The following is a 15,736-nucleotide window of genomic DNA, read 5'->3' on the forward strand; positions in this document are numbered from 1 at the left end:
GCCCAGGCTGTAGCTGGGCATCAGGGTGCTGTGGGCAACAATTAAGAAAATGCCTTTGTACTTGTCAAGGAGGTTCGTTAAAATTTTACTAAATGTGTAGAAGATGGACTGCAAGGTGTTAAAAAGGGGAGCGGACAGGACTACAATTAGTCAGGACAGGACTAAACAGCAAGAGATTAGGCTTCAAAATTAATATCCACTTAAAGAGAGTGAGTGGTTGTAAAAGTTAGAATTTTGCTACGATAAAGATATGTTTGGCAGCAGCAAGAGAATTGCTAATGCAAAGGAAAGAATGAGTGCACCAAGGGGCAAAGGCATAGTCATAGCAACAACACCCCAGAGGAAATCAGAGGGGCGAAAGGACAAGTTCAGATAGAGGTGCTGGCGGAGAATGGAGGGGATGCTCTTGAGTGTGTCAGTCAAGTTCCCAGCCACGTCATGCACCCAAAGGGCATGGACGGCATCGCCAGGCATATGGTTACCACCCTTTCCTGGAGGCACACTCTTGAGAAAAGGCTGCATTTGGGCACACAGAAAATAGTGCTCTAATACTTGTCTTATTTGTCAAAAAAGTAAACGAATATCTTTTGAGCAATTAGTATGAACTAGTAGGAAAAAACCTAACAGTTCAGTGCATACTTTTATAAACTTTATATATAAATGTGACAGAAGCACCAAGTTTAAAGGAATCCTTACAGAAACCCAATAAATACCTGTGATGTATTTAACTAAGGAGAACAATAGCTAAGATGTAGATATGTACATCTCCAAATGCTTGATCAAATTGAAAGAGCTCTGAGTCAATAATAAAATCATGCACCGTAGGTTCATAAATGTATGTAAAATTGTTTCTTATAAGCATTTTAATAAAGTTCTATGTAAAGTCAAATGTCACAACAATTGTATAATGAATGACGTAGGGAACTTTTAACTACAAATACAAGACATCAGGAATACATTCATTTTTTTGCTTTATTAAAATAAAACTACATTTCTGTGCTTCTTACAATACATTAAACAGGCATAAAAATCAATGTTTCCAAATAAGTGTCGCCCACAAAATCACACAGTGTTATTTTACAGTACCTTATGGTAATTCTCTTTACAACAATCTAACGTTTCTTTGTACAACAGGTAAATAGTTTAACACCTTCCATCAAGGCATTTCAGAGCTTTAGATGTTTAGAAATAAAGTCAAAAGTCTCTTTCAAATGCAATCATTAGCTTGTATTAAACTAAAATGCCAGATGTCAAGTCTTAAGTTCCTAAAAAGAGTGCTTTAAAAAAGATTCACATCCAAATTAAGTCTCATAAATGTCAATGATAGGTCCTATCATTTCTAAACAATAGGACTATCTGTGGATAAAAATCTGCATTCAGTTGTGCAATTAATTTCTTCTAGATCTGAATTAAAATCTTATTTACCCCAGTGAGTCCCTGTGTTAATTCTGCTACTTTCGGTGACAAACCCAGGATCATTGATGGCTGATACTTCCATCAAAGGAAAGAGCTCTGCTCTAACTACTTATATTACAGTTTTCTGTGCTTGTTGTCTCCAGGGGAGGAAATATACATCTATTAAATGCGACATTTGATTGTACCAAGTGCATGCAAATTCTGCCTCAGTGCCACATGTTACTGTTTTGCCCCCTTAAACAACTACCTAACATAGTATTTCCCCAAATATTTTCCGTGGGTCCTAGTGAGAGGTTCACAGGTGTCCCATAGGGAAATACGGACCTGGGGTTTCAACAGTTTGGAGAAGTGAGGTTAAACACTTCTTGGTTCTGCCGGACCCTGAGCCCTCACTGACCTAAAGTGCATTGTGAGTTTCTAGGAAAGAGGATCTGCATGCAAATTTATTTTACCAGGCAATGCTTTTGCTACAAGACACCTGTGAACATCTCGCAGCACACTCACATGACATGGAGCTCTACGGGGAATGTTTTCCCCTTCAGGTGACTGGAAATCTCACAATCTGAGTTACACTCATTGCAATTCCCAACATATTTTCTCCACTCACCCTCAGGACTTTGGGAGACTCAAGAGATCTGAGAAGGAAGAGTCAGGGCACTTTCTCTGTTACTAGTTCTATGCACTTCACACTAGTTCTTGCCCTTTTTCTTAAAATTTAAGAGAGCAAAGAGTCCTTCCCCTCTTCTGAATTACTTAGGACATTCTTATTTTGAGAGAGTGCAGTTTCATATTGCTTATTATTGGATGTTTTTGTTTGTTTTTTTAACTTAACTCACAGCCTTCCCCTGGAGAGCATGCATTTCAGTTTTATAGAAATGCAATAGAGTAAACTGTCATAAATTATTTACAAGCACCTAATTTGTTTAATCTTACATGGAAGCCATTTGCTTTTGGAAAACAATGAGAATGATCTTTTAGCGAGATAGTGCTATCTGGAAGCCTTATTGTGAAGATGCATGTTTTTTCAGTAATGAGGCACTGAAGGATGAGTTGTGCTAAAATAAACTCAAGGGTCAGCTTGTCTGGATGAGCATAACTTTGGTTGAGATTTTTCTTCCTTAAAAAAGGTTTTCAAAGCACCAGTTAATTACAAAAAGCATGCATATTTATTCTCACAGTGAGTTAAGTGGCGAGCGAGCTAGCAAATCATATATACATTGCATTCCCCAAAGCATCTGATTAGATTTCCAGAACACAAACCAACTGAAAGGGAAGATAAAGCCAGAGAAGCCACTGTGTCCTGCTCAGGCTGGTGCGGCAGCAGCTCTTAGCACAAGGGACAGGCAGGGCAGCAATATTCACTAGGAAGTCAGTCCCAACCATGACTTTCCAGCTAAGAGAGAGTTTGAGGAATCCTTGATCTGTAATCTAGGGGACAAATAAATGGGACAAGTGAAGTGTTTATCTGCCCCATTAAGGAACACTCAAGGGGATAAGTAAGCCTCCCTGCGGCCTACAGAAGAAGTGTTCTTCTCTGCTCACTGGTAAAATGGAATGTTGCACACCAAGGGCCTCCACAGCCGAGCTGCCACAACACTGACAAGGGCTTAATGGTACATGAGTGCCCGTAAAGAAAAAACACATCTTAAATGCTGAGTTTGGGAACAATGGAAGAAGATGACAGCAGCGCAGCATTATTGCTATGAACGTCACACGCAATACTCCACACAACGTGCAATACCGATCGGCATCCTTCCCTCTCCCGACACACAGGCGACTCAAGATCTGTTAGTGTTTAGATCCAAGCTCATGAAAGTGCAAACTTAAATCTTAAATTCAAAGACGCTATGCAATATTCATCAGGAAAAACTCCTAATTCCATAACACCATGGAGAGCGGGAAGAATAAGCTATTAGAAAACATTTTAATATCACATGATCTTTAAGAAATCACCATTATTACCACAATTAACTAACAACTACACTCCCTGCTCACAAAAAGGCACCTACCCATTATAAACAATTTTTCATAATTAGTTACCACTATGTGGCATCAGAGTCTAAGCATATAACACATATACATTTTTTAATTTCCATCATTTTTCCTCAAAGCTAAAAATCCATAAATGCCTCCGCCCATTTATCAGTCAGTAGGGCCCCCACACATATTGCACGGGTTGTCCACTGCACGGTTCAAGTGGCTATCAGTGACCCAGACTATGTGCAGTGCACAACCTGCATGCAGTGCATGAGAGCCCTGGGTCAGCAGCCTGTAGTGGCAGCACTTTATGTTGACACAGCCTATCAGGTCAAGCTAATCAAGTAGGGACAGTTGCTATTTGGTTGGAGGATCTCCAAGAAACAGCAGTACCTGTGAGAGGCAGGTACCACCTGAGGGGTGGGAGGGGTACAGACATAGAACAGGAGCTGTTCCTAAATACTTTCTGGTCATTTAAAACTCAACGGCACTTTTTTATACGAGCAAAAGTTTTCAAAGTCAGTTTTCTGGCTAAATTTACCCTGAATTTGCCAGCCAAATTTTCTCCCTGATGTTAGCTATTTCATCACATGATCTCTCTTCCTGACCTAAACTACTTGCGTTTTCATGTAGCCCTTAAAATGCTTTCTAAATCTGACTGCAAAGGGCAGCACAGTGACCTCTGGGTGCGACATACATCAGCCCAGCCATTCGTAAAGCACTTTGGAATGAAACGTGTTCCCATTTAAAATTTAGCTACTATTGACAAAGATGAAACTGAAAAAAACAGTCACTGGATAACAACTATTTTTAAAGGAAAATCAGAAAATATACCAACAAACTACCCAACAGCATTAAGTATACTACACAAGATTCAGTTCTAAAATACAACTACATTTTTGTGTCCATCACAGTAATTAGTCCTTAACAGTTGTACTTAAAATGTAAATCTTTAATAAGCTCCAAAATAATTTTTTGAGATTCATTTTGTAATCTACTGATTATGAATTGCAAATGGAGGCTGAGGGCCCCCCAAAGTGTCAGCTGTAGGCTGCTGTGTCATCGCAGGGTTGGGATGATCACAGATCCACAGAGGGGAGAAGGCACTTGTCTTCCAGGAGGTCACATCAGGACAGGTCAGGCCTGACCACATGACGGCACCTTCCACTCTTGAGCCCGAGGCTGGAGCCCACGAGGGACTCGTCCCACGCCTTTCACCTGCCGGCGGTGCAGGAGTTACCTACAGCACCACAAAACTCAGGATGTATTCTAGGAGTTTTTGCCGGTTACAGTGAGGTAGAAAAGTGCTGCTGAGTTCTAACACAGACACTCTCTTTTGTTTGGTCTCTTTGAAAACCTAGAGAGAAAGTTTAGATTAAATTAAAGACAACAACAAAAAAGAGACGTTTCTGTCACCAACACTGACTTGTGTCCTAGACCCCAAAAGGCAGTAAGACACATAAATCCATAGCCTGGCTTTAAGTAGATGTACGTGTGGGTGCGTGCAAGTATGGGGTGGGGGGGCTAGGGGTGCAGGTATGGTGTTTCTGTGAGTAGAGTTCAACCAGCGTACTATGTTAGAATAAAGTCACAAAGAGTCCCTTACAAAGGCCACTAGCACCTCCACGAAACTCATGTCTCACATGATATGTGCAGGTGACCTGAGGATACTTCTAGAAATACAGGTAAAAACACAAGAAAATAACTGAAAATCATATGGTATAATTAATATCCCTGCCAAATTGTACTGCCGTCTTGAAACTCATTGAACCTTATTATATATAAACAGTTCTGGAATGAAAATGAAAACCAGGAAAATTCTGGAACATTCAAATAAATCTGTGCTGATGCGCCTCACCTTCAGCATGCCCCTTCCCCCATAATGCCCAGAAATGCCTTCATGATAAACCCAGCAGGAACTCTCGGGGTCCACCCCCACACAAAGGGGGCTCAAATAGACCAGATCTAATGGAAAGAGAACAGAAGGTAACACACGCTCTTATACCACCAGCAGTGGACACTTACCCCAACATCCTTAAACATTTTCACAGCATTCTTCACAAGACAATATGTGGCACTCTCAGCTGTAGAGAAAGAATAAGACCCTGTCAAATGTTTAGGGTCAGCAAAACACGAAAACCCCCATTTCCACAGTAAGGAAGTGTGGGAGGCTCTGAAGAGGATTAGAGCAAGTCAGTGGATTGGGGTCAAGATCCATTTCTGCAAGTGGTGACCTGTGAGGTCCCAAATGATTTGCCATTTCTTTACTCCTACTTTGTCATCTTTTAAGGAAAAAAGAGAGAGAAGTTGAGAGAGAGAGAGAGAAAGAAAAACCTGAAGAGAAGGAAGGAAGGAAAGAGAGAGAGGAAAGAAGGCAAGGAGAAATACCTAAAACATCCATCCTGAAGGCTTTTTGTGAGAATGAAACAAGACAGAGTAGAAATTCTTTAAACTGCACAGTGATGTACAGACGATTCCTGCACCCGTGGAAGCAGGCAGAGCACAAATCTAGAGGTGGGAAAACAACAGCCCTAAACCCAGGTTTGCCCCTCGCTACTCTGTGATCTGGGAGAGTTTCCTCGACTCTAAGTGAGGTGACGAAATATCTATCTCTACAGAGAGAAAGAGATCGCCACATATATACCTAGAGATGGACTATCTTTAGAACACTTTGCTTCTAAAAATTAGTGATTCGAAGTAGTTTCAGTCCTAAACCATAACTGTATAAAATGCTCCTCCCACCCGAGTCACATGTCTCACATAAGAGACAATACGCCAAGTGCTGGCCAGGATGGGGAGCGCTGATACGCACACTGCAGCTGGGGATGCAAACTGGTGCACCCCTTAGGTGGCGCTGGGCAGCACCCACTAAAGCTGCACACGCCTCACCCCTGTGACGAGGGAACTCTCCTCCTAGATCCATCCCAAGATAAGTGCGTACAAATGTTCACTCGAAGACATATTCAAACACCTTCAGAGCAGTACTATTCATAGTAGCTCTGAACTTCAAACCCAAATATCCACCAATGATGGATATGAATAAACAAAACGTGATAATTATTTACACCGTGAAATCCTACAAAGCAGCAAAAATAACTACATGTAACAACATGTGCAAATTTCACTTATAATGTTAAGTGAAAAAAGTCAGACATGAGGTTATATAACTGTGTCATATAATTTATATAACATATCAAGACAGATTACAGTAGAAATCTATGCATTCCAGGTCAGGATAATTTTGCATTTTTTTGTCCCCAAGTGTCTATAATTAGCAGATCTCTGTAATCAAAAAAGGCATAGCTTTTAAAAGAAGCCAAAACTGTGACACACATACCATATACTGCAACATTTCTTTCCGTTCTGGTGATTAGGTATTTGTGCAGCTTCTGCAGATATTCAGGCTCTGGAACAGGACCACTGAAGTTGTGAATGAAGATGGCAGCGGAGCTATAGGCCTCCAGCAAAGGCCCAAGGAGCCTCTGCAGGAAGCTGAGGAACTGCTGGTGCTCCTTGGACTGGCTCACCTAGGAGTGCAAGATGGGAGATGAAGTCATGGAGAAGGGACAGAAGAAACAAGGCCACTCACAGAGAAACATCCTTGGAGAAAAAGTAACTTGAGAAGACAACTTCTCACTGTCACTACACAGAAGCGGCCTATTGCTCCACGTGCACAGAATCTCAGTTGGAAACAATGGCTGGTTTTGAAATGCATTCTTTATTATAATCATTGACTTTTACAGTATTTGAGGTTTGCATTCACTGAACAGCTGCCTAGAGGAAACTGCCATACTTGAATGACATAATTATGACATGTTGTCATCACTGAAAATAGCTGATTCAAAGGCTGGACCCTCCAGGGTTTGAAGCCTGGCTCGGCAGTCACTCAAGTGTGCAAAAAGGCTACCTGGCAAGTCCACCCAGGTCATCTCAGTCTTTCCAAGCCCTCACTTCCTGCCACCCCCACACAGCCTTAGGTCCACAGTCCAGCACAGTGGGGAGTGACCGTGGTGGTGAGAAGGTGCTTTGTGGGGGGTAGGGGGGGTTCTCCCTGTACCCACCCAAAACACGCACGTTCAGATGAGCCCCTCCAGAGTGTGGAAGCAAGATCATTGCCCCTTCCTGAAACTAATAATACCCAAAATGGAAAAACTTCCAAATGTCTTTTGGAATCTCCAGAAGCTATACCTTCTAACTGTGTGCCTGTGCGTGTGCATGCAAACTAGGGGTGTTATCCCACTGGAGATGGAGCAATCCACTTAGGGTATTCAGAAAAGATGGGTCATTATTACTAGTTTCTAAAATTGCAAATTAGACAACACTGACTTTTGTAGATCAGAGATAATCTTTTAAAAATCCAAATTTTCTCCTGTGATAGCATTTACTTTAATTGAAAGCAAATAGCTCAACATATGAAATTTGGGGAGAGATGGCAAGACTGAGAATGACTCAAAAAGGGCAATGAGGCCAAGGACAGCTAAATATTGATTTCTCGCCCACACCTGGTGTGGTATTTCCTCGCTTTGGTGAGGTCTGAACGAAAATACTGCCTCTTTAGGAGTGAGTGCAGCTGTGGGTAACCAGCTCTGCACCTGTGCACGCTCATGAGAGGCTCATGAAAGGTATCATCTATGGCGTTCACCTTCCTGAATTTTCAGACTCCTCTTTCCTTTTCCATTTACCTATCCCCAAACTGAACAATTCCAGGTGTTAATTCAACTCAAACAGTTTGAGTGTCTTTACTAGGTGGAAAGTACCATAGCTGGTTTGTGGGTGCATGAGATATGAATACAACACCAGAGGCCCAGTTTATAAGAACCTCATTAACCAGTGGCAACATCGACCTCAACTCATCACTGTAATGTCCAATCGAATTCTTCACCAAAGTACCTTCAGGTAGCAATCTCGCTGCTCCTCACCAAAATCACTGTCTTCATCTTCTTCATCGCTTCTCCAAGACAAAGCTTCTGGGAGCTTCTTGTCCCACTGCTGCTCAGTAAGTCCAGGACTAACATCTTCCTGATCATCTTGCTATGCCAAGGAGATGACCAACAGTAAATAAATATGCATGGCCACATAAACACCTGCCCCACTGGACCCCGGAAAGAGCAGTCTTCTCTCTCTCCCTTCCCTACTCTTCACTGTTTAGCCATTCAGAGTCAACCCACTTCCCTTTCCAAACTCAAAATCATTTGGGAGACAGCAGGGAATGAAAAAAAGAGTTGGGGGCGGGGAAGCTATCAGACAGATCAAATAAAGATAACCTCACCTCTTCTAAATTGACATCTGCTTTCCCAGGCCATAGTCTCTATACTAAATCTACCAAAATTAAAACAAAACCTCAACAGAGAAAAATGCATGTGTGTGAGCTACAAGCACAGTGACACATAAACATCTCATCTTGGACTGAAAACTTCTGAATGTCACAGAATCAAGTCAAGACACATTTTAGACAATACCAGTTACACAAAAGGAACCAAAATATTAAACAATCCCAAAAGACATTTATTCTCCTCATTCTTATTTTTTTCTTTTCATCTGTACTTGACTATATATTGAATGTATTTATCAGTTAAAATAATTGGTAGAAAAGATAAGGAAACAAAGAACAAACTAAATAAAGGAAAGCTACTTTTCTTACCTCAGCCACAATAAGAATGCCATACTGGATGAGCTTTCCTACTGTTTCATGGCAAACTTGGTAAAATGTCTGGCAGGGCTGACAAGAAGAATTTAATGTAAACGTCACTGTCCTATACTTCTTTTTTTAAAGACAGATGACACTGTACAAAGTAGCTGCCAAATACTCCCATGACATCACCTCCCTCACTCCACCAGGCACGTCCTAAGACTTGCGATGCCCACCCTCTTGATGAATGCCATGGTCCCGAGCAAAGCCTGAGAAGAGACGTGTGGCCTGACTGGCAGAGGCCCCAGTGCGGACCACCTGCGGAGGGTTGCTGGGCTCAGTCTCACCCCCAGGGGGGCTGCCTGTCAGGCCTCTACCATCTGTTTCTTTCTCTTTACCAGACAATTTCTCTGAGAAGCTATCTGACAGTAAATATTGTACACAACAGTGGTGGACGAGGAAACACAATATTCAAATAACTCACAAAAGACCCAGGAAAAGGACAAGGTCAATCTTGGGGATCTTATCTACTCTATCCCCTCCCATCCTGTCTCCCCAAGGTTCACGTAAAACAGATTCCCCAAGAGGGCCACCAATATACAAAGAATGCTGGGGAGGAAGGTTGCAGTCCTAACACGTGTACTCAAAAATGTCCCAGGACACGTCCAAATAGGTAGAAGGGGAGATTAGACTTTAAATAATAGGAATTCTATTTGTTGATGATTCTGAGGAAAAAAATCTCTCTACTACTTCACACGTGCTTCATTATAAATGTCTAAAAGGGCTTGGATATAACATAACTGCTCATTAGTGCTACTGCACCTTAGTTTCCCCATTTGTAAAGTGAGAAAGGGTTGAGCAGATGATTTTTTTTTTAAACAATTTTAAAGTATGCATTTTTTTGGTGAGGATGATTGGCCCTGAGCTGACATCTGTTGCCAATGTTTTTTTCTTTTTCTCCCCAAAGCCCCAGTACATAGTTGTAAATCCTAGTTGTAGGACATTCTAGTTCTTCTGTGTGAGTTGCTGCCACAGCACAGCCCGATGAGCAGTGTGTAGGTCCACGCCCAGGATTCGAACCGGCGAACCCCAAGCCACCAAAGCAGAATGCGCCAACTTAACCACTTGGCCATGGGGCTGGCCCCGAGTAGGTGATTTTTAGACTGTTTCTGGCTCTTACCTTCTGTGGTTCTATCATCCACAAGTGGGTGCGTTAATTATTTACAAACCTCTGACCCAGTGCCTTTGGCACAATCAGAGCTCAGTAACTTTGATCCGACTGATGCAGGACGTCAAGCAATCTGTCCTATCCTGCCTCAGAGCTGCATGAAGGACTCACTGGAGCAGTGACCTCACAGCAAACTGAGATAGTAAACGACATATTGGTTTGGCAGTCATTGAGACCCAGGAGTAGAATTTAAAGCTTAAAAAATGGATCAAAAATTCTCTAAGAGAAAAACAAAGGTGGTTGCTGTTTTCATAAAAATGCTCAAGAAAAAGAGAACAGGCAACACTAAAGAGTCTTCACTTACGAGAGAGATGGTGCCTTCGTTAGAGAGCAGGTAGCACAGACTGGCGGCCTTCCGCACCAGCTGCTCCTGGCTGATCAAGCTGGGGGATGCGCTGGCAGACCCTCCACAGCCTCTCTTGTTCAGAACTGCGTAAAGGCTGCAGGCTGAGGAAAGGAAAGCATCAGTGAAGCCAGCAGCCTTACATCTGCAAGAAAAACTTCAACTGGCTCAGACAACTTTGATTACCCTCAACAGATTGTTAATATATCAAAATAATTACCTGCATTCACTGGAAAAATTTCAGTAAATCCCCTTAGGATTCACTTCTCATGATTACACATGATCCCAAATCCATCAAACACCTTCCTCAGGGGCTTCAGTCCCCTCTGCTCTCCTCCTTCTCTGCTCCCTCTTAATCACAAATGAGCCCCCTCCACTCACTTCACTGCCATGCATGTGTCTCCTCTCACCTAGCTTTTCAGCTCCTGGATAGCCAGACCCCTTACCTCTGCTCCTCAGTAATAAGTGGAATACTGTGCATACGCTACAGTAATTCAGTAACTACTTATTGAAGAATAAATGTAAAAATAAGCTATAAATAGTAATGTAGATTACATTTGTATTTGAAAACTAAAAATATAGCAACACACTCTCTCAAGTAAGGGGCTATCCTCCAAACTGAAGTAAACACCACTATGTGTTTCAGGGCCCTCTCTTTTCCATGAAAATATTTCAGGGCTTGACATACCTATAATGGACTCCATGATAAAGACATGGAGTACCCCATTGCTGTAGAAGTTGAGTTCAAAGACTGAGGGGACAGTTGTGCTGGGAGTAATAAAAAACTCATCATTCCTGCTGGTGTGGGTGATTGTGACGCAATTTCCCAGCAGCTGTATGGCATGCATGACTACATCTTCTGAATTTCCCGAGAACCCCAGGTCAAAATCACGAGCCAGGACTTCCTCCTTCATCACAAAGAAGTCCTCCACCAATGTGGAGAGATCGATTCCCTAGAGAAACAGACAGAAATGTAGCATGACAGTGGAAAACCTACTTGCCAAGAGGCCAAGAGGCTGTTCCAAGGGTTTTTTTTTTTTTTTGACTTGGTTTTCCTGCAGCAGGCTGTTGGCATATACAGAAAAAGGCACAGAACACCAATGCAGAGAAAGTCAGAAAACTGGTTAAAAAGCTCATCCTCCAGGAATGTCCAGATATTCCACATGCAGGGAACACTCTAGCCACAGCACATGTTATGAGCACAAAAGATCACAAAGGGAGGAAGCTGCTGAGTGTAAGAAGTGCTCATTTTTTAGTAAGAATTTCCCTCATTTTAACTATTTATGTGGCAAATATTTATTAGGTGACTATACATATTGGCACTATGTTTGGTGTTGAGAACATGACTCTAAGAGAGACAGACAGTCTCTCCCATCATAGCGCTTAGACAACTATATTGTGGGAAGGTGGAGTGTGGTCCTAAACACAAACCAAATAGCTTAACCGTTAGTGATCAGAATACTTACTGCATGTCAATGAAATAGGCCTTATTTACGTTAACTATATTACTCAAAGAATGTCTTACTATTTTTACATTAAGCAGTCTCTGAGTTTTTTTCAAGTAGATTTCTTCCCCCATCAGGTTTGTAAGTTCCTGTGGGCAGGGTCCTTAGCTTATTTTACTGTTTATCTCACGGCACTGGCCAGGAGCGGGCCAATCCGTCAGTGAATAAGTAGGTGAACAGCTAACGAAGCATTCTCATGCTTCCTACAAAACTCCAGGTGACCCTGCAGACATACCTGCCTGTGTCTGTAGAGGAGCAGGCAGGCCACGATGTGCGTGGACATAATAGCACAGGATTTGCTAGCAGCTGGAAGGCAAACACAAAGCTTTAGTTGCATTTTTTTTTTTAATATAGCTGAAACTTTTAAAAAGTACCTAAATCTTAATCTATTTAAGACAATAAAAGTCCTCTACCATATTTCCCATAACTATGACTTACCAAAGGGCAGTTACAACATTATACCATGTTCTAGGCCCATGGAACCTCATTAGAGGTCACTACTCATCCTGTAACAGAATTCAGTCTAAGATAGGTCCACCTTCAAACCAGGCCAATGGAAGTTAGTTACTGGATGACCAAGAGGCACCTTTACAGAAATACCAAGACCCAAGGTATGAGCCTGTTCTAGGAGCTCCACAGCATACCCCATTTTTGTATTTCCTGACTTGTTCCTGGGGGCAATCTGCCGTAACTCCCTTTCTACTTCACTCCACATTAAAACAAAGGTGTAGTGGGAGGGAGAAGTGGACTTTAAGTCAGAAAATTTGGGCTTAAATCCTGACTTTTACACTGACCAATTTCATAACTTGGGGGAAATTACTTCAATTCCCAAGCTTCAGCTTCCTCATTGGTAAAATGAGAATACTACCTTATTCACTGGGCAAGGTAAGAATGAAATGACTGGCCTGGCACAGAAGCCATTGTAATGCTTGTTCGATATATTTTAATTTCCTTTTTTTTTTACCAAAAGGTAGCTCAGAAGTAGGGAGAAAGGTGACAGAAATACATTTGAGAATGATTATAGTTCACAACCCAATACTCTGAATTTGTAGAAAATTGATATAAATCAAATATGAGAACATCTATGAAATAATCTGAAGCAAAGACATCATTTGTGAGTTTTCTGAGATGATAATGAATTCATGAATACTTTACTCACAATTGTTGTCTCCAGTGTTTAAAAAACAAAAAAGTACCCAGTACCATATTTAAAGCCATGAAAAAGAATAAAGAGTTTTTTTAAAACATGAATAAATATTTGTGTTATAAATTGAAAAAAGCACAGTACAAAACTGTAAAAAACATTTTAAAGACTAGACAGCAACACTCTTGGTTATTTGGGTGTAGGTTTTATCTTTATTTTCCAAGTTTTCAACATTAAGGCTGTACTATTTTCAGCATCCAGAATTTAAGCAAGGAAGAGACATAATCAGATGCACTTAAGAAAGAAGACTCTGGCCCAGCACAAAGCAGGGGCAGGAGCAGCCAGAGCAGAAGGAGCAAGACGAGGTGAGGAATCCTCCACAAGAACATCAGCAGGAAGAGCCGAGTGTCTGACCTGATGGGGATGAGGTACAGGGAATGGCGAGGGCTCACTAAGGGACTACGTTGCTGCCACTGCCATAGGGACTCTAAAGTAGGCTCTTGGACGTGACACACCACCACAACCTGGAACTTACGGAAGGCTACTCCTGCACTCCACTCACTCGGCTCTGGGTCACTCCCACTTGAATTATTTGTACTCTCTCCGAGAAGAGCATGAGCTTTTTAAGAGTAGAACCGTGAATTATTCAAGTTGTGGTCCCCACGGCTAAAACAAAGCTCTACCTTAACAGATGCTCAATATTTGCTGAATAAAAATGATCATGGGGTGAGAGTGGGAAGGGACATGCATAAACCTAGATGCTGCTGTACCACAAGTTAGTTCAAAGAAACAAATTCATGAGCAAAATAGGCGACAAACCATTTGGCAATGCTATTTTTAAAAAGCGTAAGAACTACCACATGAGCAGCTACCTCAGGCGCTATGTGAGAGGTTTACTCAGTTCCCGCAAATCCCCACAGCGTCAGCTTCTTTCTCACAACTTACCTATCACCACCTGTTCATCAGGTAATAGAACCACAAGTGGAACCTCCCTTCAGCAGATTCCAGAACCTACATGGTTTGCACTGCACCGTGCTGAATCTGAATTGCAGAAATAAAGAGTTTGGTATTCTACTTACTGAAGAGAATGTGCTCAGCCAGATTTGCAATCAATCTTCTTCGGAAGGGTTCATCTGTTGCATTTCTGGACTCATTAATGGACATGTCTGTACCTTCATCAGCAGCATCACTGGGTCTGAAAAGTATTTTTACAAATTAGACTCCTACAACCCCACTCTTTCACAAAGCAAACTATATGAGCCTAAGATACAAATGTATTAGATACTTTAAATTACTACATATTCTAAATTTAAACCACAAACAGATTATTTCTCTGGGCTGTGTTCCTCCACAATATCCTTTATTATGTTACACTCTCCTGACCAAAACACGTGACTTAGTTATGACTAAATAGTCTGTTGGTACATCACTTCTAAAATTCACTGGCAGAAAGAACCCAAAAACATTTTTGAAAAGTTGACCCTTGAACATACTGAAGGAAAAGCTTAATGTTCAGTTTCTCTAAGTTACAATTCAATTTGAATTCTGGAAAATTCACATAGGAAACCTCTTTTATACGTTGCACTTAGGTACAAGATGCATAACCTAAGCTTCTACCAAAAATAATTCATTTCAAACATTCAAAGCGTAAATAAGAACTCCTACATGATTCACAAAATCAAAAAGATTTTATAATGCAAATAATCAAAAACCTGCAAACTAATATGAAAACACATCATTTCAAGATCCTTTATCAAACCAATGGAAAAGTTACTCAAGTGAGGAAGTAAAAACAAGAACATGCATGTTCTTAATGAAGTTAACCTATTTTCTATGCAATATGAGAAATAATAGATATTTGAGAGTGTAGTTAGTATAAACAATCTCCTTAAATCTTGCCTTGAAGGAAGCATAGCTGGTAACAATGCTTGCTCCAGGGAAAGTGGAGCAGACACAGGTTTCTGACTTTGGCTTTCTAAATATTCCTGGAAAAAAAAATACAATACAATCACTGACTGTCATTGTCTCACTTTCACAAACACATATAAAATATAATTTGACCTTTGAAAAGTAAAAAGGGAGTTGTTTATAAAATGAGCCATGCTACAGAGCATGAGAAGTCCTTTCCACATCCTAAACTATCTTCAGAAGTCCAGAACGACTCATAGAATACTATTAAACATGAAATCTAAGAACTGAAGATACAAAGAACAGGATGATGCTTAAGCAAAATCATTTAAAAATTAACGGAGAAAATTTAACTTTTCTCACATCTTCATGAAATTATTTGACATCTTCATGAAATTATTTGACATTCCCAACATTATTAATAGAGATAATTGACACAACCACATTTTTTAAAGGAAATGCGACAATCTGAGGGTCACATGATATTCAAAAGAACCTCAATCCAAAAGCAAGTCATAACAAGATAGAGAAATGCAATATAGTTTAAAAAAAAAAGAGGTTGGGGCCAGCCCAGTGGCGCAGCAGT

At 41.1% G+C, this 15,736-nt stretch overlaps 1 protein-coding gene across 5 annotated transcripts in view; it reads right to left on the minus strand.

The window, feature by feature from the left end:
- Window positions 1-954: 954 nt before the first annotated feature.
- The window catches only part of GPAM (glycerol-3-phosphate acyltransferase, mitochondrial), a 38,165-nt gene continuing 23,383 nt past the window's right edge, over window positions 955-15,736 (minus strand). For 4 of the 5 annotated variants that reach the window (XM_046654369.1, XM_046654370.1, XM_046654371.1 and 1 more), the window contains 10 exons: window positions 15,142-15,227; window positions 14,322-14,437; window positions 12,334-12,404; window positions 11,282-11,546; window positions 10,555-10,697; window positions 9,035-9,112; window positions 8,284-8,424; window positions 6,731-6,920; window positions 5,419-5,477; window positions 955-4,750 (listed from right to left, as the gene is read on the minus strand). In XM_046654369.1, coding sequence (XP_046510325.1) covers window positions 4,634-4,750; window positions 5,419-5,477; window positions 6,731-6,920; window positions 8,284-8,424; window positions 9,035-9,112; window positions 10,555-10,697; window positions 11,282-11,546; window positions 12,334-12,404; window positions 14,322-14,437; window positions 15,142-15,227 — 1,266 coding nt within the window. In that variant the 3' untranslated portion in view covers window positions 955-4,633. The remainder of the gene's footprint in view (window positions 4,751-5,418; window positions 5,478-6,730; window positions 6,921-8,283; window positions 8,425-9,034; window positions 9,113-10,554; window positions 10,698-11,281; window positions 11,547-12,333; window positions 12,405-14,321; window positions 14,438-15,141; window positions 15,228-15,736) is intronic. The other variant, XM_046654372.1, reaches the window with a different exon arrangement.

Source organism: Equus quagga, chromosome 2 (genome assembly GCF_021613505.1).
Source record: "Equus quagga isolate Etosha38 chromosome 2, UCLA_HA_Equagga_1.0, whole genome shotgun sequence".
Lineage (NCBI taxonomy): Eukaryota > Metazoa > Chordata > Mammalia > Perissodactyla > Equidae > Equus > Equus quagga.